Source organism: Chiloscyllium punctatum, chromosome 21 (assembly GCF_047496795.1).
Source record: "Chiloscyllium punctatum isolate Juve2018m chromosome 21, sChiPun1.3, whole genome shotgun sequence".
In the NCBI taxonomy this organism is placed as follows: domain Eukaryota; kingdom Metazoa; phylum Chordata; class Chondrichthyes; order Orectolobiformes; family Hemiscylliidae; genus Chiloscyllium; species Chiloscyllium punctatum.
This window is the reverse complement of record NC_092759.1, coordinates 9,321,056-9,343,835: the sequence shown is the minus strand read 5'-3', so window position 1 is coordinate 9,343,835 and position 22,780 is coordinate 9,321,056. Positions and strand designations below refer to the sequence as shown.

At 52.7% G+C, this 22,780-nt stretch overlaps 1 protein-coding gene across 1 annotated transcript in view; it reads right to left on the bottom strand.

Moving 5' to 3' along the window:
* Positions 1 to 1,263: 1,263 nt before the first annotated feature.
* The window catches only part of LOC140492443 (protein phosphatase inhibitor 2-like), a 102,340-nt gene continuing 80,823 nt past the window's right edge, over positions 1,264 to 22,780 (bottom strand). The window contains exon 6 of the mRNA XM_072591333.1: positions 1,264 to 1,357. Within this exon, the coding sequence (XP_072447434.1) occupies positions 1,356 to 1,357 (2 nt within the window). The 3' untranslated portion in view covers positions 1,264 to 1,355. The remainder of the gene's footprint in view (positions 1,358 to 22,780) is intronic.

Sequence of the window (22,780 nt, the reverse complement as noted above, 5' to 3'; positions counted from 1 at the left end):
CTCCCAGCACTAGGGACCCGGGTTCGATTCCAACCTCGGGTGACTGTCTGTGTCAACTTTGCACATTCTCCCCGTGTCTGTATGGGTTTCCACTGGGGGACTCTGGTTTCCTCCCACAGTCCTAAGCTGTGCATTGGCCCTGCTAAATTACCCATAGCGTTTAGGGGTATGATGGTGTTACAGGGGAATGGATCTGGGTGGGATGCTGTTTGGAGAGTTGGTGTGGACTCATTGGGACAAATGGCCAGTTCCACACTATAAGGGTTCTCTGGGTTATTGTGTTCTTTACTCAAACATGCTTGGCTCTGTACTGTCCATATTTCCTTCCCGAATGCATGTCACTGTTCTGAGACCTGAAAGTGTCTGCTCCCAGTCCACTCTGGCCAAATCATGTCTGATCTTATTAAAATCCTCCAGTTGAGAACTTTCATTTCAGACCTCTCCTTGTCTCCATAACAATCTTGAATCTTATTATTGATCATGCCTTCCCTCATGTCGACTCTACTGTGAAAATATGGTAAACATGCTCTAGTGCAAACATTTGAAATATTGATAACCATGTAGACCCCATTAGTGACCATGTCAACCTCATTAGTGACCAGGTAGACTCCATTAGTGACCATGTCAACCCCATTAGTGACCAGGTCAACCCCATTAGTGACCAGGTAGACCCCATTAGTGACCATGTCCACCCCATTAGTGACCATGCCCACCCCATTAGTGACCAGGTCAACCCCATTAGTGACCATGTAGACCCCATTAGTGACCATGTCAACCCCATTAGTGACCAGGTAGACCCCATTAGTGACCAGATAGACCCCATTAGTGACCATGCCCACCCCATTAGTAACCAGGTCAACCCCATAAGTGACCATGTAGACCCCATTAGTGACCATGTCAACCCCATTAGTGATCGTATAGAATCTATAAGTGATCAAGCCATCCATGTAAATAATCATGTGGTCATGAGGTCATTGATGTGCTGTTGATGATTTCAAAGATCCTAGTCCAACAGGAGCGTTTCCATAATGGGCATGACCCAGTAACAAGGTAGCAGGCTACCAATACCCTTAATTCCAGTTTATTAAACTCTACTGAGAAAGCATAAAGCACCATATACCAAACAACTCTCAGTGTTTACAAAATCAAAATCCCAAAATAAGTGTAAAACATTTCAAAATGGCAGTCCAGTCACAAGGTTTATGGGACACATCACAAGACACTACAGAGGCAGTCTGCTCAACAACGTCAAACAGTCCAGGTGCTGGTTACTCTCTAGTGGCATTGCAATTCCTGGGGAACAATCCTTGGGAGGCTAGCAACTTGCAGCTCTCTGGGCTGGGATCTTGGAAGGATTCTGCAGAAGAGAGAAAGCAAATCAGACCTCCGTGGAACCGAGTGCACAAACCATTTCTTAATCATGGCTCTCTTCAGCCCAATCTTCAGCCAAGGTCTGTTGGATCCAAAAGCCAGGCGGGGCGAGTGACCCAGACGCGTGGGAAAGTGAGTGGATTCCGACTCACCGGAGCCCGGTTTGAGAAGTGAACAGGATGTGAATGTACGATAGCTCCTTTCACATGGATGACCCCTGAGATCTAATGGCTTCCCAAGGATTAACTCCTACCATGGCAGCGCTGGAATCAGAGCTTTGAACATGGGCATTAATGCAGTGTGGCCGCCAGTCACAAGGTTCAAGTCAGAAGGTCTTATAGAAGGTGGCCATTCAGCCCTTCAAGTCTGATCTCAGTTCTGATTAAGCACTGTCCAATTCAGCCCCATTCCCCAGCTTCCCCCCACCCTACTAGCAACAGTCTGTATCTCCATTGCCCTACAAACCAGCCCATATTCCAGTTCACCACCTCTGGGACATTTCTACAAACCCAAGGGTGCTATGACTCATTGCTGACTCAAATATACTCAATAAAGACCTGGGTATCTGTGTAGCACTGTGGCTCATCCTTGAAAAGCAACCCATTGTTGTTGAAACAACCTATTTGAGGCCAAGCTAAAAGCAATGTTTGCAGTCATTTCAAGAGGGCTAAAATACAAGAGCAGAGATGTACTGCTGAGGATGTACCAGGCTCTGGTCAGTCCCCATTTTGAATACTGTGAATGGTTTTGGGCCCTGTATCTAAGGATGGATGTGCAAGCTTTGGAAGAGGAGGAGGTTTTACAAGAATGACCTTAGGGATCCAGGGCTTGTCATACGAGGTGTGGCTGAGGACTCTGGGTCTGTACATGGCGGAGTTTAGAAGGATTAACAAGGAACTGATTGGAACTTACAGAACACTGAGAGGCCTGGACAGAGTGGATTTGGAGAAGACGTTTCCGCTTAGTAGGAGAGACCAGGAGCTGAGGGCAAGACCTCAGAGAGAAGAGAGACAGCCCTTTCCAACTGAGATGAGGGATTTCTCCAGCCAGAGTGTGGTTAATCTGTGGAATTCATTGCCTTAGAGCTGTGTGCAGGCAGGTTATTGAGTGTATTTCAGACAGCGATAGATAGGCTCTTGATTAATAATGGGAACAAGGCTTACAAGGAGCAGGCAAGAGAACTCTGGCTCTGTAATGGGGTTGAAAAACATATCAACCCTGATTGATTGATGAAGGAGTTCCAATGGGCCGAATAGCCTAAATCTGCTCCTATACCTTATGGTCTTGGAAGGATCACTCAGAAAATAGGTAAAGGAACAGACCTTTCAAACCTGCTGCAGCCTTCACTATGGCAGATAGCATGGCACTGTTGGTACACAGTGAGATCCCATGAATGGTTCACAAAGACAGGTCGGTCCTCCTGCTTTTTAAATCAATCCTCAACGGGTTTGGGGTGGGGGAGCTGGAACGGTGTCCATGATACAGAAACAATAGATTTCCCACAACAAACCGACAAGGAGCTGGGGCAACTAGGGGAAAGTGAGGGCTGCAGATGCTGGAGACCAGAGCTGAAAAATGTGGTGCTGGAAAAGCGCAGCAAGGTCAGGCAGCATCCGAGGAGCAGGAAAATCGACGTTCCGGGCATAAGCCCTTCTTCTTCGCCTTGGATGCTGCCTGACCTGCTGCGCTTTTCCAGCAACACATTTTTCAGCTCTGGTCTCCAGCATCTGCAGTCCTCACTTTCTCCTCGAAGTAATCCAGAGGTTAATGCTCTGGGAGATGGGTTTGAATCCCAGCATGGCAGAAAGCAAAGTTTGAGTTCAATAAAAAGAAAATCTGGAGTTTAAAGCTAGTGAGCATGTCAACTGTCATAAACAAAAACCCAACTGGTTTGCTCATGTCCTTTCGGGACGGAAATCTGCCGTCCTTACCCGATCTGACTGATATGTGACACCAGATCCACAGAAATGTGGCTAAATCGGGGTAGATTAGATTAGGTTACTTACAGTGTGAAACAGGCCCTTCGGCCCAAGTCCAAACCGACCCGCCAAAGCGCAACCCACCCAGACCCTTTCCCCTACATTTACCCCTTCACCTAACACTACGGGCAATTTAGCATGGCCAATCCACCCTAATCTGCACGTCTTTGGACTGTGGGAGGAAACCGGAGCACCCGGAGGAAACCCACGCAGACACGGGGAGAATGTGCAAACTCCACACAGTCAGTCGCCTGAGGCGGGAATTGAACCCGGGTCTCTGGCGCTGTTAGGCAGCGGCATGGCAATCAAAGCCGACCCAGCCAGTGACATCTGTGAATCAATAAATAAAAATGCAATGTTTGTTCATATAGATACGGTCAAAAAGAGTCTTGGGTAGGTACAAGCCATCACCTGAGGAAACTGGATGCCATCACTTCGGGGTGTTTCTCCTGGTTTATTTCCTCCTCTTTCCCATTCCATTCTGCCCCCTCTCGTAATGTTGACCGCACCTCATAACATTGCCTGGAGCCCCCAGCACACCCATGGCCTACCATCCAGGTCAGAAAGAGAGTACTCCCCTCTTCAATGCGTCCGTGAACTGTGCGTTCCACAGTCAGTACTGACAGCATCACCTTCCCACAGCAAGAAACCACTACTCCAACCTGTTACCGCGCCGACCAAACGGCTTGAGGTTCCTCATTTCTGTTCTGGTTGTGAGTTCCTGGTGATAGCAATAAAGCTGGGCACAATGGGGATATTCCCCTGAAGAAGGGCTCATGCCCGAAACGTCGATTCCCCTGCTCCTTGGACGCTGCCTGACCTGCTGCGCTTTTCCAGCAACACATTTTCAGCTCTGATCTCCAGCATCTGCAGCCCTCACTTTGTCTACAATGGGGATATTGCCAAGGCAACTTGCCCTGTAGTCTAACCTATACCACCAGCAAAGTAAACTGTGCAATGGCCCCCTAGCGGAACACCCAAACCCCTGCTACAAGATATTTCCAGCACAGCGCCAGGTCATTTGGCCCATCTATCCATTGCTGGACTTTCTGCCCTTTTATGAAATTCCTCCAACAGCATTTCTCCCTGGAAGCACGTCCTTGTCTTCTTTTCTCCCTCGTACGTTCATCCTTCTTTCCCCTTCAATCTTTCGAAATGAAGAAAACAGGAACAGGAGTGGGCCATTCAGCCCCTCCTCTGCCATTTCCTATTGTCACGGCTGCTCCTGCTTCCTGGTTTTGCCCCAGACCCTTCGACCCATCTCTCCCCTTGGAGCCATAGATGTCAGCAATATTATAAAAAGACCCTTCAGGCCATCACGTCCACACCAGTCAAAAACAGCCGACTAACCATGCTAACCCGACTAACCATGCTAACCTGACTAACCATGCTAACCCGACTAACCATGCTAACCCGACTAACCATGCTAACCCCACTTTCTGGCATCAGAAGGAGAAATGCCTGAAAACTCGGCAGGTCTGGCAGCATCTGTGGAGAGAAGGCAGAGTCAGCGATTCAAATCCAGTGACCCAAAACGTTAACACTGCTTTCTCTCCACAGATGCTGCCAGACCTGCTGAGCTTTCCCAGCAGTTTCAGTTTTTTGTTCCTGATTTCCAGCGTACATGGAACTTTGGTTTTCTCTCCAGTTTCTAGCCCTTGGCCCACAGGCCTGTCTGCCTTGACATCGCAAGTGTATATCTGAATACATCCTCAATGTTATCAAAGATTCATTGTTAACTGAACTGTTAACAACTGTTAACAACAGGCAGTGTGTGAAATGTTCTTCCTCATGTTGCCTCTAACCCTTCTGCCCCTGACCTTAATTAGTCATAGAGTCATAGAGATGTACAGCATGGAAACAGACCCTTCGGTCCAACCCATCCATCCTGACCAGATATCCCAACCCAATCTAGTCCCACCTGCCAGCACCCGGCCCATATCCCTCCAAACCCTTCCTATTCATATACCCATCCAAATGCCTCTTAAATGTTGTAATTGTACCAGCCTCCACCACTTCCTCTGGCAGCTCATTCCATACACGTACCACCCTCTGCATGAAAAAGTTACCCCTTAGGTCTCTTTTATATCTTTCCCCTCTCATCCTAAACCTATGCCCTCTAATTCTGGACTCCCCGACCCCAGGGAAAAGACCTTGTCTATTTATCCTATCCATCCCCCTCATAATTTTATAAACCACTATAAGGTCACCCCTCAGCCTCCGACGCTCCAGGGAAAACAGCCCAAGCCTATTCAGCCTCTCCCTGTAGCTCAAACCCTCCAACCCTGGCAACATCCTTGTAAATCCTTTCTGAACCCTTTTAAGTTTCACAACATCCTTCTGATAGCAATCTCCAACTGGTGGTCACTGGTCCCTCCATCAAGAGGAAACGTTTCTTCCTGGCTCTCTGACCAATGCCCCCCATAATTTCATCCATCTCAATCATGTTCCCTCTCAATCTCTTCTGCTCTAAGGAAAGCAACCCCAGCCTGTCCAATCTCTTTTTATTACTCAAACTCTCCAGCCCAGGCTGTAGCTGACATGACTGCTTAATGAAGGGCTTATGCCCGAAACGTCGATTCTCCTGCTTCTGTCTGACCCACTGTGCTTTTCCAGCACCACACTCTTGGTCCATATTCAAGAATTCAGTGACTAACCTAAAAGAGTATACCACTACAATTCATTAGTAAGACCGCTTGCTAAAAAACATTAATCCGAGTGTTCCCAACTAGAAACCACAGATATACTGGAAGATCCACACCTTACTGAAGTCCAGGTCTGAGACATTCAAGCCAGGGGACCCTGACCTGTACAGGAAGTCGAGGTATGGTCTGCACAAAGCCACCAGGGACGCCGAGGGACAATACCAGACTGAGCGAGAGTCCCAGGCTGACCACACAAAACCTGTCAAGTGTGGCAAGGCTGACATGATATAACAGGCTACAAACTGAAGTTGAGCAGAAAGGGCATCCCTCCCCAACTCAATCCATTCCAGGTTTGTTTGGAACAGAAGCTCAGCAAAATGCTGTCCCCTTCCAGGTGGACCTGTTACCCCCCCACCCCCTCCCCAGTCACTGCCACAGACATCAGATCGGCCTTCCTGAGAGTGAACCCCATCCCAGACAGAGACCGGCCTGGTTGACATCCCTGGCTGTGCACTCAGATCCTGCGCGGACCAGCTAGCGTGAGTATTTGCAGGGACCGTTAACCTCTCTGTACGATGAGGTGAGGTTGCACCGACTTCCAGGAGACCACTGTCATCTCGGTGCCAAAGAAAGGTCAGGCAATGTGCCTGCCTCTGACATCCATCGTTATGAACTGCTTCCAGAGGTCAGTAATGGCACACACCAACTCCAGCCGTGGTTACCTGGATCCACCATAATACACCTACCATTGCAATATGTCCCCAGCAGAGACCATCTCCCTGGCCCTACACATACCCCTGGACCATCTGCGTAACAAGGAGAGCTATATCCAATTTCGATTTGTAGACTTTAGCTCCACCTCCAATACCATAATTCCAACAAAACCCATCTCCAAACTTGGAGACCTGAGACCCTGCTCCCCGCTCTGCAACTGGATCCTCGATTTCCTGACCCATAAACCGCACTCAGTGAGACGAGGCAACAACAACTCCTCCACATTAATCCTCAACACTGTGTACCCAGCTCCTTTACACACTCACCACTGTGTGGCCAAATTCAGCTCTAACTCCATTCACAAATCTGCTCACGACCCCACCATCATGGGTCAAATCTCAAACAATGATGAGACAAAGTACAGGGAAGAGATCGACAGCTTAGTGTCACCGTGTAAAGGCAATAACCTCCCCTTCAATGTCAGCAAAATGAAGGAGCTGGGGGTCACTGACTTCAGGAAGCTGTTCGGGACCAGCTCAAAACTGATGAAGAAAGGAGCCTAGGCCCTAATTCTTTTCTTATTTTAAAGGAAAATGTAAAGCATTGTGTTCCAGGTGCGACTCGATCGGTCAAATTACTTCACTTTAAAGCAAACACACTTCATTTTTACAATACAGTTAAAATACAGACAAAATGGAAACAAAACAAAAGAATTGGCTTAACTATAACTCTATATTTAACAAAATTATATAGATAAATTACTGCTAATTAACTGTTCTAATATAGCAGCATCCCATAAACACACCCTCAGCAAAGGCAACATCAGTAAAAATGGATTGTCTCACATACAATTCTAGCTGCAGGAAGAGAAACAGCAGACACCATCTCCCTGGCTCTACACATACCCCTGGAACGCCTGGGTAACAAGGAGAGCTATATCCGATTTTGATTTGTAGACTTCACCTCCACCTTCAACACCATAACTCCAACAAAACTGTAACTGTGAGAGGAATAAGAGCTTCCACATCCAGCTTCAAGATCCCAGCAGCTGCAAAAAGCTAAAACTAAACATGGGGGAGCTTGGCCCCACCCATTCAGGCTGCTTCTATTGTTCCAACGTTTTAAAAAAAAAATTCAAGGCCTCACAAGCTGTTTACATTATTGATTTAGAAGCTGGCTTCTCTGCACTTCTGTCTCAATCGCTCTTCATTTTTAAAAAATGCACAAATTACACCTCTTAAAGCCGTGGTATCAATCACACAGCAGAGTGGAAGACATGTTACTGTCAGTATCAATAATGCTGAGGTGGAGGTGGTTGAGCGCTTCAAGTTCCAGGAGTAAATATCCCGAACGAACTATCCTGGTCCAGTCAAGGAAGCTTCTACTTCAACAGAGGACGAAATAAATTCGGCATGTCCACAACGACCCTTAGCAATTTTTATCGATGCACCATAGAAAGCATTTTATCCAGGTGTAACACAACTTGGTACGGCATCTGCTCTGTTCAAGACTGCAAGAAATTGGAGTTGTGAACACGGTCCAATCCACCAGGTAAGCCTTCCATCCACTGACTCCGTCTACGTTTCCCGCTGCCTCAGGAAAGCAGCCGACGTTATCAAAGACCCCTCCCATCCCGGTTATCTCTCCCACCCTCTTCCATCAGGCAGCAGGTACAAAAGTTTGAAAACAAGATTTAAGAACAGCTTCTCCCCCACTGTGATCAGGCTTGTGAACAGACCCGTCATATATTAGAGTTGATCTTTCACTCTAGCTGCAGGACACAAGGTTTACGTCTAGGGCAGCACAGATGCTCAGTGGTTGGCATTGCTGGTCACTACAGATGGATGGGGGTCACTGTGACAGGATGGGGTAATTGTGACTGGATGGGGTCACTGTGACAGGATGTGGCCACTGAAGCAGGATGGGGTCACCGTAGCAGGATGGGATCACTGACAGAATGGGGTCACTGTGACAGGAATGGGGTCACTGTCACAGGATGGGGTCACTGTGGCAGGAATGGGGTCACTGTGACAGGATGGGGGTCACTGTGGCAGGATGGGGTCACTGTGACAGGATGGGGTCACCGTAGCAGGATGGGATCACTGACAGAATGGGGTCACTGTGACAGGAATGGGGTCACTGTCACAGGATGGGGTCACTGTGGCAGGAATGGGGTCACTGTGACAGGATGGGGGTCACTGTGGCAGGATGGGGTCACTGTGACAGGATGGGGGTCACTGTGACAGGATGGGGTCACTGTGACAGGATGGGGGTCACTGTGACAGGATGGGGTCACTGTGACAGGATGGGGTCACTGTGACAGGATGGGGTCATTGTGGCAGGATGGGGTCACTGTGACAGGATGGGGTCACTGTGACAGGATGGGGTCACTGTGACGGGATGGGGTCACTGTGACGGGATGGGGTCACTGTGACAGGATGGGATTACTGTGACAGGATGGGGTCACTGTGACAGGATGGGGTCACTGTGACAGGATGGGGGTCACTGTGATGGGATGGGGTCACTGTGACAGGATGGGGGTCACTGTGATGGGATGGGGTCACTGTGACAGGATGGGGGTCACTGTGACAGGATGGGGTCACTGTGACAGGATGGTGTCACTGTGACAGGATGGGGTCTCTTTGACAGGATGGGGTCACTGTGACAGGATGGGGTCACTGTGACGGGATGGGGTCACTGTGACGGGATGGGGTCACTGTGACAGGATGGGGGTCACTGTGATGGGATGGGGTCACTGTGACAGGATGGGGGTCACTGTGATGGGATGGGGTCACTGTGACAGGATGGGGGTCACTGTGACAGGATGGGGTCACTGTGACAGGATGGTGTCACTGTGACAGGATGGTGTCACTGTGACAGGATGGGGTCTCTTTGACAGGATGGGGTCACTGTGACAGGATGGGGTCACTGTGACAGGATGGGGTGACTGTAGCAGGATGAGGTCAATGTGACAGGAATGGGGTCACTTTGGCAGGATGGGGTCACCGTAGCAGGATAGGGTCACTGACAGAATGGGGACACTGTGGCTGGATGGGGTCACTGCGTAAGAATGGGGTCACTGTCACAGGATGGGGTCATTGTGACAGGATGTGGCTCAATGTGACAGGATGGGGTCACTGTGGCAGGATGGGGGTCAATGTGTCAGGATGGGGTCACTCTGACAGAATGGGGTCAGTGTGTCAGGAATGGGGTCACTGTCACAGGATGGGGTCATTGTGACAGGATGTGGCTCAATGTGACAGGATGGGGTCACTGTGGCAGGATGGGGGTCAATGTGTCAGGATGGGGTCACTCTGACAGAATGGGGGCACTGTGTCAGGAATGGGGTCACTGTCACAGGATGGGGTCATTGTGACAGGATGTGGCTCAATGTGACAGTATGGGGTCACTATGACAGAATGGGGTCACTGTCACAGGATGGGGTCATTGTGACAGGATGTGGCTCAATGTGACAGGATAGGGTCAGTGTGGCAGGATGGGGTCACTGTGTCAGGATGGGGTCACTCTGACAGAATGGGGTCAGTGTGTCAGGAATGGGGTCACTGTCACAGGATGGGGTCATTGTGACAGGATGTGGCTCAATGTGACAGGATGGGGTCACTATGACAGAATGGGGTCACTGTGTCAGGATGGGGTCACTCTGACAGAATGGGGTCAGTGTGTCAGGATGGGGTCAATCTGACAGAATGAGGTCACTGTGACAGAATGGGGTCACTGTGACGGGATGGGGTCACTGTGGCAGGATGGAGTCACTGTGACAGGAATGGGGTCACTGTCACAGGATGGGGTCATTGTGACAGGATGTGGCTCAATGTGACAGGATGGGGTCACTATGACAGAATGGGGTCACTGCGTCAGGATGGGGTCACTCTGACAGAATGAGGTCACTGTGACAGAATGGGGTCACTGTGACAGGATGGGGTCACTCTGACAGAATGGTGTCACTGTGTCAGGATGGGGTCACTGTGACAGAATGGGGTCACTGTAACGGGATGGGGTCACTGTAGCAGGATGGGTTCACAGTGGCAGGATGGGGTCACTGAAGCAGGATGGGGTCACTGATGGAGGATGGGGTCACTGTGACAGTATGGGGCTCAATGTGGCAGTATGGGGTCAATGTGACAGGATGGGGTCACTGTGATAGAATGGGGTCACTGTAATGGGATGGGGTCACTGAAGCAGGATGGGGTCACTGATGGAGGATGGGGTCACTGTGACACTATGGGGCTCAATGTGGCAGTACGGGGTCAATGTGACAGGATGGGGTCAATGTGATAGAATGGGGTCACTGTGTCAGGATGGGGTCACTGTGACAGAATGGGGTCACTGTGTCAGGATGGGGTCACTGTGACAGGATGGGGTCACTGTGTCAGGATGGGGTCACTGTGACAGAATGGGGTCACTGTGTCAGGATGGGGTCACTGTGTCAGGATGGGGTCACTGTGACAGAATGGGGTCACTGTGTCAGGATGGGGTCACTGTGACAGGATGGGGTCACTGTGTCAGGATGGGGTCACTGTGACAGAATGGGGTCACTGTGTCAGGATGGGGTCACTGTGACAGAATGGGGTCACTGTGTCAGGATGGGGTCACTGTGTCAGGATGGGGTCACTGTGACAGAATGGGGTCACTGTGTCAGGATGGGGTCACTGTGACAGGATGGGGTCACTGTGTCAGGATGGGGTCACTGTGACAGGATGGGGTCACTGTGTCAGGATGGGGTCACTGTGACAGGATGGGGTCACTGTGTCAGGATGGGGTCACTGTGACAGGATGGGGTCACTGTGACAGGATGGGGTCCCTGTAGCAGGATGGGGGTCAATGTGGCAGGATGGGGTCACTGTGACAGAATGGGGTCACTGTGACGGGATGGGGTCACTGTGACAGGATGGGGTCACTCTGACAGAATGGGGTCACTGTAACGGGATGGGGTCACTGTAGCAGGATGGGGTCACTGTAGCAGGATGGGGTCACTGAAGCAGGATGGGGTCACTGATGGAGGATGGGGTGACTGTGACACTATGGGGCTCAATGTGGCAGTACGGGGTCAATGTGACAGGATGGGGTCACTGTGACAGGATGGGGTCACTGTGACAGGATGGGGTCACTGTGATAGAATGGGGTCACTGTGACAGGATGGGGTCACTGTGACAGAATGGGGTCACTGTGACAGGATGGGGTCACTGTGACAGAATGGGGTCACTGTGACAGGATGGGGTCACTGTGTCAGGATGGGGTCACTGTGGCAGGATGGGGTCACTGTGACAGGATGGGGTCACTGTAGCAGGATGGGCTCACTGTGGCAGGATGGGGTCACTGTGACAGAATGGGGTCACTGTGTCAGGATGGGGTCACTGTGACAGAATGGGGTCACTGTGTCAGGATGGGGTCACTGTAGCAGGATGGGGTCACTGTGACAGGATGTGGTCACTGTGATAGGATGGGGTCACTGTGTCAGGATGGGGTCACTGTGACAGGATGGGGTCACTGTGTCAGGATGGGGTCACTGTGACAGGATGGGGTCATTGTGACAGGATGGGGTCACTGTAACAGGATGGGGGTCAATGTGGCAGGATGGGGTCTCTTTGACAGGTTGGGGTCACTGTGACAGGATGGGGTCACTGTGTCAGGATGGGGTCACTGTGACAGGATGGGGTCACTGTGACAGAATGGGGTCACTGTGTCAGGATGGGGTCACTGTGACAGGATGGGGTCACTGTGTCAGGATGGGGTCACTGTGACAGGATGGGGTCACTGTGTCAGGATGGGGTCACTGTGACAGGATGGGGTCACTGTGTCAGGATGGGGTCACTGTGACAGGATGGGGTCACTGTGACAGGATGGGGTCCCTGTAGCAGGATGGGGGTCAATGTGGCAGGATGGGGTCACTGTGACAGGATGGGGTCACTGTCACAGGATGGGGTCATTGTGACAAGATGGGGCTCAATGTGACAGGATGGGGTCAGTGTGGCAGGATGGGGGTCAATGTGACAGGATGGGGGTCAATGTGACAGGATGGGGTCACTCTGACAGAATGGGGTCACTGTGACAGGATGGTGTTTCTCTGACTGGATGGGGTCACTTTAACAGGATGGGGGTCACTGTGACAGAATTGGGTCACTGTGACAGGATGGTGTTTCTCTGACTGGGTGGGGTCACTTTAACAGGATGGGGGTCACTGACAGAATGGGGGCACTGTGACGGGATGGGGTCACTGAGGCAGAATGAGGTCACTGTGACAGAATGGGGTCACTGAGGCAGGATGGCGTCACTGTAGCAGGATGGGGTCACTGTGACAGAATGGGGTCACTGTGGCTGGATGGGGTTACTGTAGCAGGATGGAGTCACTGTCGCAGGATGGGGTCACTGATGGAGGATGGGGTCACTGTAACACTATGGGGCTCAATGTGGCAGTATGGGGTCAATGTGACAGGATGGGGTCACTGTGACAGGATGGGGTCACTGTAGCAGGATGGGGTCACTGTGACGGGATGGGGTCACTGTAACAGGATGGGGTCACTGTAACAGGATGGGGTCACTGTGACGGGATGGGGTCACTGTGACGGGATGGGGTCACTGTAACAGGATGGGGTCTCTATGACAGGATGGGGTCACTGTAACAGGATGGGGTCACTGTGACACTATGGGGCTCAATGTGGCAGTATGGGGTCAATGTGACAGGATGGGGTCACTGTGACAGGATGGGGTCACTGTAGCAGGATGGGGTCACTGTGACGGGATGGGGTCACTGTAACAGGATGGGGTCACTGTAACAGGATGGGGTCACTGTGACGGGATGGGGTCACTGTGACGGGATGGGGTCACTGTAACAGGATGGGGTCTCTATGACAGGATGGGGTCACTGTAACAGGATGGGGTCACTGTGACAGGATGGGGTCACTGTGTCAGGATGGGGTCACTGTAACGGGATGGGGTCACTGTAACGGGATGGGGTCACTGTGACAGGATGGGGTCACTGTGACAGAATGGGGTCACTGTAACGGGATGGGGTCACTGTGTCAGGATGGGGTCACTGTGACAGGATGGGGTCACTGTGACAGGATGGGGTCACTGTAACGGGATGGGGTCACTGTGTCAGGATGGGGTCACTGTGACAGGATGGGGTCACTGTGACAGGATGGGGTCTCTTTGACAGGATGGTGTTACTGTGACAGAATGGGGTCACAATAGTAGGATGGGGTGACTGTAGCAGGATGAGGTCAATGTGACAGGAATGGGGTCACTTTGGCAGGATGGGGTCACCGTAGCAGGATAGGATCACTGACAGAATGGGGACACTGTGGCTGGATGGGGTCACTGCGTAAGAATGGGGTCACTGTGACAGGAATGGGGTCACTGTAGCAGGATGGGGTCATTGTGACAGGATGTGGCTCAATGTGACAGGATGGGGTCACTGTGGCAGGATGGGGGTCAATGTGTCAGGATGGGGTCACTCTGACAGAATGGGGTCACTGTGTCAGGAATGGGGTCACTGTCACAGGATGGGGTCATTGTGACAGGATGTGGCTCAATGTGTCAGGATGGGGTCACTATGACAGAATGGGGTCACTGTGTCAGGATGGGGTCACTCTGACAGAATGGGGTCACTGTGTCAGGATGGGGTCACTCTGACAGAATGGGGTCAGTGTGTCAGGATGGGGTCAATCTGACAGAATGAGGTCACTGTGACAGGAATGGGGTCACTGTCACAGGATGGGGTCACTCTGACAGAATGGGGTCACTGTGACTGGATGGGGTCACTGTGACAGGAATGGGGTCACTGTCACAGGATGGGGTCATTGTGACAGGATGTGGCTCAATGTGACAGGATGGGGTCACTGTGGCAGGATGGGGTCACTCTGACAGAATGGGGTCACTCTGACAGAATGGGGTCACTGTGACAGAATGGGGTCACTGTGACGGGATGGGGTCACTGTGACAGGATGGGGTCACTCTGACAGAATGGGGTCACTGTAACGGGATGGGGTCACTGTAGCAGGATGGGGTCACTGTAGCAGGATGGGGTCACTGAAGCAGGATGGGGTCACTGATGGAGGATGGGGTGACTGTGACACTATGGGGCTCAATGTGGCAGTACGGGGTCAATGTGACAGGATGGGGTCACTGTGACAGGATGGGGTCACTGTGACAGGATGGGGTCACTGTGATAGAATGGGGTCACTGTGACAGGATGGGGTCACTGTGACAGAATGGGGTCACTGTGACAGGATGGGGTCACTGTGACAGAATGGGGTCACTGTGACAGGATGGGGTCACTGTGTCAGGATGGGGTCACTGTGGCAGGATGGGGTCACTGTGACAGGATGGGGTCACTGTAGCAGGATGGGCTCACTGTGGCAGGATGGGGTCACTGTGACAGAATGGGGTCACTGTGTCAGGATGGGGTCACTGTGACAGAATGGGGTCACTGTGTCAGGATGGGGTCACTGTAGCAGGATGGGGTCACTGTGACAGGATGTGGTCACTGTGATAGGATGGGGTCACTGTGTCAGGATGGGGTCACTGTGACAGGATGGGGTCACTGTGTCAGGATGGGGTCACTGTGACAGGATGGGGTCATTGTGACAGGATGGGGTCACTGTAACAGGATGGGGGTCAATGTGGCAGGATGGGGTCTCTTTGACAGGTTGGGGTCACTGTGACAGGATGGGGTCACTGTGTCAGGATGGGGTCACTGTGACAGGATGGGGTCACTGTAGCAGGATGGGGTCACTGTAACAGGATGGGGTCTCTTTGACAGGATGGGGTCACTGTGACAGGATGGGGTCACTGTGACAGGATGGGGTCACTGTAACAGGATGGGGTCACTGTGACAGGATGGGGTCACTGTAACAGGATGGGGTCACTGTGACAGGATGGGGTCACTGTAACAGGATGGGGTCTCTTTGACAGGATGGTGTCACTGTGACAGGATGGGGTCACAATAGTAGGATGGGGTGACTGTAGCAGGATGAGGTCAATGTGACAGGAATGGGGTCACTTTGGCAGGATGGGGTTACCATAGCAGGATAGGATCACTGACAGAATGGGGACACTGTGGCTGGATGGGGTCACTGCGTAAGAATGGGGTCACTGTGACAGGAATGGGGTCACTGTAGCAGGATGGGGTCATTGTGACAGGATGTGGCTCAATGTGACAGGATGGGGTCACTGTGGCAGGATGGGGGTCAATGTGTCAGGATGGGGTCACTCTGACAGAATGGGGTCACTGTGTCAGGATGGGGTCACTCTGACAGAATGAGGTCACTGTGACAGAATGGGGTCACTGTGACGGGATGGGGTCACTGTGGCAGGATGGGGTCACTGTGACAGGAATGGGGTCACTGTCACAGGATGGGGTCATTGTGACAGGATGTGGCTCAATGTGACAGGATGGGGTCACTATGACAGAATGGGGTCACTGCGTCAGGATGGGGTCACTCTGACAGAATGGGGTCACTGTGACTGGATGGGGTCACTCTGACAGAATGGTGTCACTGTGACGGGATGGGGTCACTGTGACAGGATGGGGTCACTCTGACAGAATGGTGTCACTGTGTCAGGATGGGGTCACTGTGACAGAATGGGGTCACTGTAACGGGATGGGGTCACTGTAGCAGGATGGGTTCACAGTGGCAGGATGGGGTCACTGTCGCAGGATGGGGTCACTGTGACAGGATGGGGTCACTGTCGCAGGATGGGGTCACTGAAGCAGGATGGGGTCACTGATGGAGGATGGGGTGACTGTGACACTATGGGGCTCAATGTGGCAGTATGGGGTCAATGTGACAGAATGGGGTCACTGTGACAGGATGGGGTCAATGTGGCAGGATGGGGTCACTGTGACAGAATGGGGCTCAACGTGACAGGATGGGGTCACTGTGACAGAATGGGGTCACTGTGTCAGGATGGGGTCACTGTGACGGGATGGGGTCACTTTGGCAGGATGGGGGTCACTGTGACAGAATGGGGTCACTGTGACAGGATGGGGTCACTGTGTCAGGATGGGGTCACTGTGGCAGGATGGGGTCACTGTAACAGGATGGGGGTCAATGTGACAGGATGGGGTCACTGTGACAGGATGGGGTTACTGTGGCAGGATGGGGTCACTGTGGCAGTATGAGGTCACTGTGTCAGGATGGGGTCACTGTGACAGGGTGGGGTCATTGTGACAGGATGGGGTCACTGTAACAGGATGGGGTCACTGTGACAGGATGGTGTCACTGCGGCAGGATGAGGTCACTGTGTCAGGATGGGGTCACTGTGACAGGATGGGGTCATTGTGACAGGATGGGGTCACTGTAACAGGATGGGGTCACTGTGACAGAATGGGGCTCAATGTGACAGGATGGGGTCACTGTGACAGAATGGGGTCACTGTGTCAGGATGGGGTCACTGTGACGGGATGGGGTCACTTTGGCAGGATGGGGTCTCTTTGACAGGATGGTGTCACTGTGACAGGATGGGGTCACAATAGTAGGATGGGGTGACTGTAGCAGGATGAGGTCAATGTGACAGGAATGGGGGTCACTGTAGCAGGATGGGATCTCTTTGACAGGATGGTGTCACTGTAGCAGGATGGGGTCTCTTTGACAGGATGGTGTCACTGTGACAGGATGGGGCTCAATGTGACAGGATGGGGTCACTGTGACAGAATGGGGTCACTGTGTCAGGATGGGGTCACTGTGACGGGATGGGGTCACTTTGGCAGGATGGGGTCTCTTTGACAGGATGGTGTCACTGTGACAGGATGGGGTCACAATAGTAGGATGGGGTGACTGTAGCAGGATGAGGTCAATGTGACAGGAATGGGGTCACTTTGGCAGGATGGGGTCACCGTCGCAGGATAGGATCACTGACAGAATGGGGACACTGTGGCTGGATGGGGTCACTGCGTAAGAATGGGGTCACTGTGACAGGAATGGGGTCACTGTAGCAGGATGGGGTCATTGTGACAGGATGTGGCTCAATGTGACAGGATGGGGTCACTGTGGCAGGATGGGGGTCAATGTGTCAGGATGGGGTCACTCTGACAGAATGGGGTCAGTGTGACAGGAATGGGGTCACTGTCACAGGATGGGGTCATTGTGACAGGATGTGGCTCAATGTGACAGGATGGGGTCACTATGACAGAATGGGGTCACTGTGACAGGATGGGGTCACTATGACAGAATGGGGTCACTGTGTCAGGATGGGGTCACTCTGACAGAATGGGGTCAGTGTGTCAGGATGGGGTCAATCTGACAGAATGAGGTCACTGTGACAGAATGGGGTCACTGTGACGGGATGGGGTCACTGTGGCAGGATGGGGTCACTGTGACAGGAATGGGGTCATTGTGACAGGATGTGGCTCAATGTGACAGGATGGGGTCACTATGACAGAATGGGGTCACTGTCACAGGATGGGGTCATTGTGACAGGATGTGGCTCAATGTGACAGGATGGGGTCACTATGACAGAATGGGGTCACTGCGTCAGGATGGGGTCACTCTGACAGATGGGGTCACTGTGACTGGATGGGGTCACTCTGACAGAATGAGGTCACTGTGACAGAATGGGGTCACTGTGACGGGATGGGGTCACTGTGACAGGATGGGGTCACTCTGACAGAATGGTGTCACTGTGTCAGGATGGGGTCACTGTGACAGAATGGGGTCACTGTAACGGGATGGGGTCACTGTAGCAGGATGGGTTCACAGTGGCAGGATGGGGTCACTGAAGCAGGATGGGGTCACTGATGGAGGATGGGGTGACTGTGACACTATGGGGCTCAATGTGGCAGTATGGGGTCAATGTGACAGGATGGGGTCACTGTGACAGAATGGGGTCACTGTGGCAGGATGGGGTCACTGTGACAGAATGGGGTCACTGTGTCTGGATGGGGTCACTGTGTCAGGATGGGGTCACTGTGACAGGATGGGGTCAATGTGGCAGGATGGGGTCACTGTGACAGGATGGGGTCACTGTGTCAGGATGAGGTCACTGTGACAGGATGGAGTCACTGTGTCAGGATGGGGTCACTGTGACAGGATGGGGTCAATGTGGCAGGATGGGGTCACTGTGACAGGATGGGGTCACTGTGTCAGGATGGGGTCACTGTGACAGGATGGGGTCACTGTGTCAGGATGGGTTCACTGTGACAGGATGGGGTCACTGTGGCAGGATGGGGTCACTGTGACAGGATGGGGTCACTGTGACAGGATGGGGTCACAATAGTAGGATGGGGTGACTGTAGCAGGATGAGGTCAATGTGACAGGAATGGGGTCACTTTGGCAGGATGGGGTCACCGTAGCAGGATAGGATCACTGACAGAATGGGGACACTGTGGCTGGATGGGGTCACTGCGTAAGAATGGGGTCACTGTGACAGGAATCGGGTCACTGTAGCAGGATGGGGTCATTGTGACAGGATGTGGCTCAATGTGACAGGATGGGGTCACTGTGGCAGGATGGGGTCACTGTGACTGGATGAGGTCACTGTGACAGGATGGGGTCACTGTGTCAGGACGTGGCTCAATGTGACAGGATGGGGTCACTCTGACAGAATGGGGTCAGTGTGTCAGGATGGGGTCAATCTGACAGAATGAGGTCACTGTGACAGAATGGGGTCACTGTCACAGGATGGGGTCACTGTGACAGGATGGGGTCACTGTGGCAGGATGGGGTCAGTGTGACAGGATGGGGTCACTGTGACAGGATGGGGTCACTGTGGCAGGATGGGGTCACTGTGTCAGGATGGGGTCACTGTGACAGGATGGGGTCACTGTGTCAGGATGGGTTCACTGTGACAGGATGGGGTCACTGTGACAGGATGGGGTCACTGTGTCAGGATGGGTTCACTGTGACAGGATGGGGTCACTGTGGCAGAATGGGGTCACTGTGACAGGATGGGGTCACTGTGGCAGGATGGGGTCACTGTGGCAGGATGGGGTCATTGTGACAGGATGGGGTCACTGTAACAGGATGGGGTCACTGTGTCAGGATGGGGTCACTGTGACAGATTGGGGTCACTGTGTCAGGATGGGGTCACTGTGACAGGATGGGGTCACTGTGGCAGAATGGGGTCACTGTGTCAGGATGGGGTCACTGTGACAGGATGGGGTCACTGTGACAGGATGGGGTCATTGTGACAGGATGGGGTCACTGTAACAGGATGGGGTCACTGTGTCAGGATGGGGTCACTGTGACAGATTGGGGTCACTGTGTCAGGATGGGGTCACTGTGACAGGATGGGGTCACTGTGTCAGGATGGGGTCACTGTGACAGAATGGGGTCACTGTGTCAGGATGGGGTCACTGTGACAGGATGGGGTCAGTGTGACAGGATGGGGTCACTGTGATAGGATGGGGTCACTGTGACAGGATGGGGTCACTGTGTCAGGATGGGGTCAATGTGGCAGGATGGGGTCACTGTGACAGGATGGGGTCACTGTGACAGGATGGGGTCATTGTGACAGGATGGGGTCACTGTAACAGGATGGGGTCACTGTAGCAGGATGGGGTCACAGTTACAGGATGGGGTCACTGTCACAGGATGTGGTCACTGTGATAGGATGGGATTACTGAGGCAGGATGGTGTCACTGCGGCAGGATGAGGTCACTGTGTCAGGATGGGGTCACTGTGACAGGATGGGGTCATTGTGACAGGATGGGGTCACTGTAACAGGATGGGGTTACTGTGACAGAATGGGGTCACTGTGACAGGATGGGGTCACTGTGATGGGATGGGGTCACTGTGACAGGATGAGATCACTGTAGCAGGATGGGGTCACTGTGACAGGATGGGGTCACTGTGACAGGATGGGGTCACTGTGACGGGATGGGGTCACTGTGATGGGATGGGGTCACTGTGACAGGATGAGATCACTGTAGCAGGATGGGGTCACTGTGACAGGATGAGATCACTGTAGCAGGATGGGGTCACTGTGACGGGATGGGGTCACTGTCACAGGATGGGGTCATTGTGACAAGATGGGGCTCAATGTGACAGGATGGGGTCAGTGTGGCAGGATGGGGTCACTCTGACAGAATGGGGTCACTGTGACAGGATGGTGTTTCTCTGACTGGGTGGGGTCACTTTGACAGGATGGGGGTCACTGAGGCAGGATGGCGTCACTGTAGCAGGATGGGGTCACTGCGGCTGGATGAGGTCAATGTGACAGGAATGGGGTCACTGTGGCAGGATGGGGTCACCGTAGCAGGATGGGGTCACTGTGACAGAATGGGGTCACTGTGACAGAATGGGGACACTGTGGCTAGATGGGGTCACTGTAGCAGGATGGGGTCACTGATGGAGGATGGGGTCACTGTGACACTATGGGGCTCAATGTGGCAGTATGGGGTCAATGTGACAGGATGGGGTCACTGTGACAGGATGAGGTCACTGTAGCAGGATGGGGTCACTGTGACTGGATGGGGTCACTGTGACAGGATGGGGTCACTGTGACTGGATGGGGGTCACTGTAACAGGATGGGGGTCACTGTAGCAGGATGGGGTCACTGTGTCAGGATGGGGTCACTGTGACAGGATGGGGTCACTGTGACAGGATGGGGTCACTGTGTCAGGATGGGGTCACTGTGACGGGATGGGGTCACTGTGACGGGATGGGGTTACTGTGGCAGGATGGGGTCACTCTGACAGGATGGGGTCACTGTGACAGGATGGGGTCACTGTGACAGGATGGGGTCACTGTGATAGGATGGGGTCACTGTGTCAGGATGGGGTCACTGTGACAGGATGGGGTCACTGTGACAGGATGGGGTCACTGTAACAGGATGGGGTCACTGTGACAGGATGGGGGTCACTGTGACAGGATGGGGTCAATGTAACAGGATGTGGTCACTGTGACGGGATGGTGTCACTGTGATGGGATGGGGGTCACTGTGATGGGATGGGGTCTCTATGACAGGATGGGGTCACTGTGACAGGATGGGGTTACTGTGGCAGAATGGGGTCACTGTGACGGGATGGGGTTACTGTGGCAGGATGGGGTCACTGTGACAGAATGGGGTCAAAGTGACAGGATGGGGTCACTGTGACAGGATGAGGTCATTGTGACGGGATGGGGTCTCTATGACAGGATGGGGTCACTGTGACAGGATGAGATCACTGTAGCAGGATGGGGTTACTGTGACAGGGTGGGGTCACTGTGATGGGATGGGGGTCACTGTGATGGGATTGGGGTCACTGTGATGGGATGTTGTCACTGAGGCAGGATGGGGTCACTGTGACAGGAATGGGGTCATTGTGGCAGGATGGGGTCACTGTAGCAGCATGAGGTCAATGTGACAGGATGGGGTCACTGTAGCTGGATGGGGTCACTGTTGCAGGATGGGGTCACTTTGACAGGATGGGGTCACTGTGACAGGATGGGGTCAATGTGACAGAATGGGGTCACTGTGATAGATTGGGGTCACTGTGGCAGTATGGGGTCACTTTGACAGGATGGGGTCACTGTGACAGGATGGGGTCAATGTGACAGAATGGGGTCACTGGCAGTATGGGGTCACTCTGACAGGATGGGATCACTGTGACAGGATGGGGTCATTGCGGCTGGATTGGGTCACGATTGCAGGTAGGGATCACTGTGACACGATGGGGTCACTGTAGCAGGATGAGGTCAATGTGACAGGAATGGGGTCACTGTGGCAGGATGGGGTCACTTTGACAGGATGGGGTCACTGTGACAGGATGGGGTCAATGTGACAGGATGGGGTCACTGTGACAGGATGGGGTCACTTTGATAGGATGGGGTCACTGTGACAGGATGGGGTCAATGTGGCAGAATGGGGTCACTGTGACAGGATGGGGTCACTGTGACAGGATGGGGTCACTTTGATAGGATGGGGTCACTGTGACAGGATGGGGTCATTGTGACAGGATGGCTTCACTGCGGCTGGATTGCGTCACTGTGACAGGATGGGGTCACTGTGGCAGAATGGGGTCACTCTAGCAGAATGGGGTCACTGTGACAGAATGGGGTTACTGAGACAGGAATGGGGTCACTGTGACAGGATGGGGTCACTGAGGCAGGATGGGGTTACTGTGACA